At 58.9% G+C, this 6,298-nt stretch overlaps 1 protein-coding gene across 1 annotated transcript in view; it reads right to left on the bottom strand.

The window, feature by feature from the left end:
• The window catches only part of STAC3 (SH3 and cysteine rich domain 3), a 5,395-nt gene extending 474 nt beyond the window's left edge, over positions 1 to 4,921 (bottom strand). Inside the window, exons 1-10 of the mRNA XM_014958894.1 lie at positions 4,729 to 4,921; positions 3,427 to 3,493; positions 2,757 to 3,018; positions 2,510 to 2,607; positions 2,195 to 2,270; positions 1,934 to 2,110; positions 1,455 to 1,492; positions 1,211 to 1,314; positions 906 to 957; positions 544 to 681 (exon numbers count right to left, since the gene is read on the bottom strand). Coding sequence (XP_014814380.1) covers positions 544 to 681; positions 906 to 957; positions 1,211 to 1,314; positions 1,455 to 1,492; positions 1,934 to 2,110; positions 2,195 to 2,270; positions 2,510 to 2,607; positions 2,757 to 3,018; positions 3,427 to 3,492 — 1,011 coding nt within the window. The 5' untranslated portion in view covers position 3,493; positions 4,729 to 4,921. The remainder of the gene's footprint in view (positions 1 to 543; positions 682 to 905; positions 958 to 1,210; positions 1,315 to 1,454; positions 1,493 to 1,933; positions 2,111 to 2,194; positions 2,271 to 2,509; positions 2,608 to 2,756; positions 3,019 to 3,426; positions 3,494 to 4,728) is intronic.
• Between the last annotated feature and the right edge of the window lie 1,377 nt (positions 4,922 to 6,298).

Here is a 6,298-nt window from a genome sequence, read left to right as displayed (position 1 = left end):
GGGGGGCCATGGGGTGCAATGGGGTGCTGTGGATGCCATGGGGTGCCATGGGGTGCCCTGGGATGCCATGGGGTGCCATGGGGTGCTGTAGATGCCATAGGGTGCCATAGGGTGCCATGGGGTGCTGTGGATGCCGTGTGGTGCTGTGGGGTGCCGTGGGGTGCTGTAGATGCCATGGGGTGCCGTGGGGGGCCATGGGGTGCCATGGGGTGGGGCAGAGATGCAGATGGGGGGCTGGAGACCCACGGGCTGTGACCCCACGCTCCCATCTCATGCCATGGGGTGCCATGGGGTGCTGTGGATGCCATAGGGTGCCATGGGGTGCCCTGGGATGCCATGGGGTGCCATGGGGTGCTGTAGATGCCATAGGGTGCCATAGGGTGCCATGGGGTGCTGTGGATGCCGTGTGGTGCTGTGGGGTGCCGTGGGGTGCTGTAGATGCCATGGGGTGCCGTGGGGGGCCATGGGGTGCCATGGGGTGGGGCAGAGATGCAGATGGGGGGCTGGAGACCCACGGGCTGTGACCCCACGCTCCCATCTCACCTGATCCTTCTTGAGCGTGATCTGCCCGATCTCCCGGTTGCCCACGAAGGAGCGCGTCACCTTGTGCACCCGCTCTCCTGCCCGCACCCGGATGATGAAGTTTGGGGGGAAGTAGCCAATTTTCTCACCGATCTTCCCCTGCAAGAAGTCAGTGAACGGGTGCGAGGTGGTTGGTTGGAGCCAATTTGTTTGACCTGTCCCCCCACGCTGACCCACACGAGGCTGTGGGTTGGCATGAGGACGCAGCAGATTTGGGGGTTTGTGCCCTCCGTCGAGCGCAATCGGCCCCCCCAGCTGCCCTCCCCCTTTTGGCTTTAAACTCTGCATCTTTCCCCTCTGTGTTTGCAGGACACGGGCCTTACCCTCCACCACTCCTCGTTGGAGTCATCGACCACCGTGATCTTCTCCCCCGGCCTGCGAAGGGAAGGAAGGGCTCGGGGTGAGGGGGAGTTGGGGGACCCTGAGGTTGGGCAAGGAAAATCTCCCTTCCCCCAGCACCAGCTCCTAGAGCCCTGTGTCGGGGGGGGTTGAGGAAAGCACCCGGCCTGTGGGCTCAGGAAAGGGGGGTCCTGTACGTGAGCAGCTCAACATCAAGCCTGGGGTGCAAGAAATCAGTGGAACCACCTCCAGAGAAACCCCCGAAGCCTTGGAAATAGCAGGAACTTACGGAAAATCGAGGTCATCTTTCTCCAGGGCTTTGAAGCGATAAAGTGCCACAAAATAGTGAGATTGCATGAAGCCCCCGCGCATCCCTGGCTGTGGCTTCTTGTTCTGGGGGAGGAGGAAAGAGAGGAACCCCAGCGAAGGTGAGGAGAGCCCCAGGGAGCCCAGCAGGGACAGCCCTGCAGCCTCTGCCCACGCTGCTCCAAGGCTGGGGACCTTTTTGGGTGTAGGGTGAGGATGACGGTTACCTTGTCATCTGTTGGGCTCTTCTCAGTCTTCTTGTCCCCTTCAGAGGTGCCTGGAAACAGGAGGAGGGCAGCGACATCTCTCCTGATGCTGCTTCCCTGCCCTGGGACCAGCTTCCACCCAAGGATCTCCCGTGTCCGGGTCAACCAGGGGAAGCAGAACATGCCCCAGGATGGAGACCTGAACTGAAGACTCCCTTTCGCAGGGTGAAACTCTGCCCTGGTGAGGCCACATCTGGAGTACAGTGTCCAGTTCTGGGCCCCCCAGTTCAAGGACAGGGAGCTACTGGAACTACAGGGAACTACTGAAAAGAATCCATGGAGGCTACAAAGGCAATCAAGGGAATGGAGCACCTCTCTGATGAGGAAAGGCTGAGAGACCTGGGGCTGGAGAAGGCTGAGAGGGGATCTCCTCGATATCTAAAGGGCAGGTGTCAAGAGGATGGGGTCGGGCTCTTCCCAGTGGTGCCTGGAGACAGGACGAGGGGCAACGGGCACAAACTGAGACGGTGCTTGGCAGGACCCTTGGGGGCATTTGGAGCGCCAGGTCAACCCCGCACTCACGTTTTTCTTGTCATCCTGCCCTTTCTTGCGCTCCTTGTTGGCCATGATGACCCCCGTCCGCAGGGTCTCGAAGACGGGGTCGCTCCTGTTGTCTGCTGCGGGGGCACAGGGACAGCGAGGGGGGGTTCAGCTACAGGACACCAAAAAATGGGGTGCCCTGACCCGGGGATGGTACTTACAGAGCGGATCCTTGGTGCAGGCGTATTGCTGGTCGCTGTAGAGGGGGGAGCTGTAGGCCCGGCGAAACCCTGGGGGCTGGAGAGGAAAAGAGGGAGGGTCAGAGCATCCACCACCCCCCAGACCCATGGGCTCTCCTGTGGGTGTTGAGGGGAGGAGAGAAACCCCCTTCCAGGATGAGGGTTAAGAGGGGGTTGTCCATCAGAGCCAGTAGGGGAGGAGGGTGATGGCACCTGGGTCGTGCCCAAAAAGGACCTGCCGTGGTCCTTCCCCCTGAGGACGTGCCCCAAAGCCCAGGGGCATGTGGGGCCACTCACGATTTTGCCGAAGCAGCGCTGCATCTCCACGTAGGACTGGCAGTGGTGGTGGATGTTGGTTTTGCAGTTCTTGCACCTCAGGCCAAATTTGTTGTTGACTGGTGATGATGGGGGGGGAGGCAGAGGGGTGGAAAGGAGAGGGCAATGTGACACTTGCAGCCACAGGGATGGCCGGGCTGGAGCCCTCAGCAGCCTTGGCCCCCAGCCCTCGCCCCTCACCACGGACCCCAGCCCCCTCAGGACTCACGGACAATCATGCGGGCACAAACATCACAGAACTTGGGCTTTTTGAAGTAATGATCTTTGAACTTGTGGGGTTTGTCGTTGACAAGTTTCTGGGGTTCGGGAGGGGGCTCGGGCTCCTCCTCCTCTTCCTCCTCTTCCTCCTCCTCATAGATGTAGTAGATGGGTCCCCCCGAGGGGCTGACCAGTTCCCCATTGGGCTGTGGCTCCGGTGCCGTCTCCTCCTTGGGCTTTCGCTGGAAAAGTTGCTTCAGCTTCTGTAGCTGCTGGGGCAGGAGAGGATGCGTCGCAGATGGCAGGGGTGGTGTGGGGTGATGCAGGCAGCCCAGCTCCCTGCCCCTTTGCTCTGACCTAGAGACTCCTTCTTGCCCAAGTGGGAGGAGACCCCAAACATCCTGGGGCAGAAATGCTGTGAGGAAGAAGGGGGGCTCTTCTCCTGGCCCCGGGGAGGTCCCCCCCAACAGGAGAAACGGACTCTTTCTTGAGCACCACGTGGATGTGGGTGCCCCAGGGAAAAGCCAAACTGGGAAATGGCCACCCAGTTGGTTGCCCTGCCAGCTCAGGAGCCCCACTGGGCACCCCTGTCCCCACAGAGATTCCTGGGGCTGGAATGGAAATGATGGAAAAGTGGCTTCCCCCCACCCACCCAAGCTGCCCTGTGGGCACCCACTTACCCGGCTCTTGGGTTTCCCACCTGAAGCAGGTGACGCTGGTGGCTCTGGCGCTTCCTTCTCCGTCATGCTACGAGGGGAAAAGAGACACGTGGTCACGGTGGCTGGGGCTGGTCCCACTGTGGGTGCCCAGTGAGGGCAGGAGAGCCAGACCTCGCTGGATGGGAAGCACCTCCTGAGCCAGTGGCTTCTCTCTGCTCCAGCAGCACCATCTCCTGCCCACAGTTCTGCTGTGGGCAAGTCCTGAGGAACACACCAGGTCCTGCTGCACCGCCTGGAGAACCACAGGCACCCGTCCCAGCTGGCCCAGTGCTGCTGATGGGTTGGTGGATGTGGTGCCCAGTGCTGTGAACCAGACCCTGGGCTACCTGCATGTGTCCATCTCTGTCTAGACATCTCCATCTCATGATTAAACTGCAAATGGTGCTATTCTTGCCCCCCTAGAACAAGCACGTTGTCTGGTGTCACCACACAGTCTGGCTTTCTTCTCCGTAGAAGCCCCGTGATACCCCTGGGGCGGGATCTGCCCCTGCATCCCCCAAAACAGCCCAATTCCTCCACTGAGTGTTCACCATCCCCATGGTCCTTCTACTCATAGAATCATAGAATGGTCCAGGTTGGAAGAGACCCTTGGGATCATCGAGTCCAACCATCTCCCCTACTCTACAAAGTCCTCCCCTACACCATGGCCCTCAGCACTGCATCTAAACGGCCCTTCAACACAGCCAGGGATGGGGACTCCACCCCCTCCCTGGGCAGCCTCTTACAACGCCCGACCACTCTTTGGGGGAAAAAGTCCTTCCTAATGTTCAATCTAAACCTCCCCTGTTGGAGCTTGAAGCCATTCCCTCTCGTTCTGTCACTAATTACCTGTGAGAAGAGACCAGCACCAACCTCTCTACAGTGTCCTTTCACGAAGTTGCAGAGAGTGATGAGGTCTCCCCTCAGCCTCCTCTTCCTCAAACTAAACAGTCCCAACTCCCTCAGGATTTGTTTTCCAGCCCCCTCACCAGCTTCGTTGCCCTCCTCTGCACTCGCTCCAGCACCTCCAGATCTCTCTTGGATTGAGGTGCCCAAAACTGGACACAATACTCAATCATCATTGCTTTTGGTGATCCCTCCCACATGGGTGATCCCCCATGGAAACCCACCAGGGTGACCATCAGAGAGACTGGGGGGTCCTGGGACGAGGGGGAGCTGCAGAAGCAAAGAGCCCCGGGGTCTTGCTGCGACGTGGGTGGAGCAGAGGCCCGTGGGGCTTGGTGGCCACGCCGAGGGGAAGCCACACACAAGAGACACACTTACGCTGCGCCGGGAGCTCTGGTCCTGCGATGAAACACCCCGCGAAGGGTGGCAGACGTCGGGGCCTTGTTGGCTGCTGAACCCCCAGCCCTTCTTCCAGTGCCGGCTGCGTAGGGAAGGGGGGGGCAGCCACCCCGGTCCCGTGGAGAGCAGGAGTGACAGGGCAGAGGGGAACCGACAGCTGAGCGCTGGCGGAGGCTGACGCCGAGAAATTGGAGCCCAATGCGTGAGCTGGGAGGAGAGGAGCCACTGGCTATTTGCGTTAGTGGGTTGCTGGGCGTCACAGAGGCCCACCCACCCCCTGGCACGGGGCCGCAGCAGAGCTGGGGCACACCAAGTGCTCCAGCCTCCACGGCTCCTTGGGTCTTGCCTTTTGGAAGCCCCCGCAGCTGGGAGAGGAGAAGGAGAGCGGCAGCGGTGGGGGCTCTCATAGAATCATTCAGGTTGGAAGAGACCCTTGGGATCATCGAGTCCAACCATCTCCCCTACTCTACAAAGTCCTCCCCTACACCATGTCCCTCAGGACCCCGCACCCTCCGGCAGCAAATCCTGCTGGTCTGCTCTCCACGGAGGAGAGAGCTGGGGATGCTGTTGCCATCACAGAATCATAGAATGGTTTGGGCTGGAAGGGACCTTCAAGATCATCTTTAAGGTCAACAGGGCCACGAAGATGATGAGAGGGATGGAGCACCTCTCCTCTGAAGACAGGCTGAGGGAGCTGGGGTTGTTCAGCCTGGAGAAGAGGAGGCTCCAGGGAGAACTTAGAGCAGCCTTTCAATACCTGAAGGGTGCCTAAAGAATCACAGAATCACAGAATCTTAGTGGTTGGAAGGGACCTCTGAGATCATCGAGTCCAACCACAAAAAAAACCAAAAAAATAAAAAAAACAAAACAAACCAAAACAAAAAACCCACATCACACCAAACGCCCACCAAAAACACCGCACCCACCAACTAAACCCCACACTCAACAAGAAGAGCTGGAGGAGGACTCTTTGCCAGGAAGGGTAATGATAGGACAAGGGGAAACGGTTTTAAATTGGAAGAAAAAAGATTCAGATTAGATCTCAGGAAGACATTTTTTACTATGAGGGTGGTGAGACACTGGAACAGGTTGCCCAGGGAAGTTGTGGATGCTCCATCCCTGGAGGGGTTCAAGGCCAGGCTGGATGGGGCTTGGAGCAACCTGGGCTGGTGGGAGGTGTCCCTGCCCAGGGCAGGGGGGTTGGAACTAGATGATCTTTAAGGTCCCTTCCAACCCAAACCATTCTATGAGTCTATGATTCTAAGTATCTCAAGGGAGGGTTGAAGGAGGAGGGAGCCAGACTCTTTGATTGTCCCCCTGTACTGGGCACTGGTGAGGCCTCACCTCGAGTGCTGTGTCCAGTTTTGGGCCCCCTCCCATAAAAAAGACATTGAGGTGCTGGAGCGGGTCCAGAGAAGGGCGACAAAGCTGGTGAGGGGTCTGGAGAATAAGTCTGATGAGGAGAGGCTGAGGGAGCTGGGGGTGTTCAGCCTGGAGAAGAGGAGGCTGAGGGGAGACCTTCTTGCTCTCTCCAACTCCCTGAAAGGAG

This window comes from Calidris pugnax, unplaced genomic scaffold (genome assembly GCF_001431845.1).
Source record: "Calidris pugnax isolate Ruff unplaced genomic scaffold, ASM143184v1 scaffold384, whole genome shotgun sequence".
NCBI classification, from domain to species: domain Eukaryota; kingdom Metazoa; phylum Chordata; class Aves; order Charadriiformes; family Scolopacidae; genus Calidris; species Calidris pugnax.
This window is presented reverse-complemented; position numbering and strand designations above follow the sequence as displayed.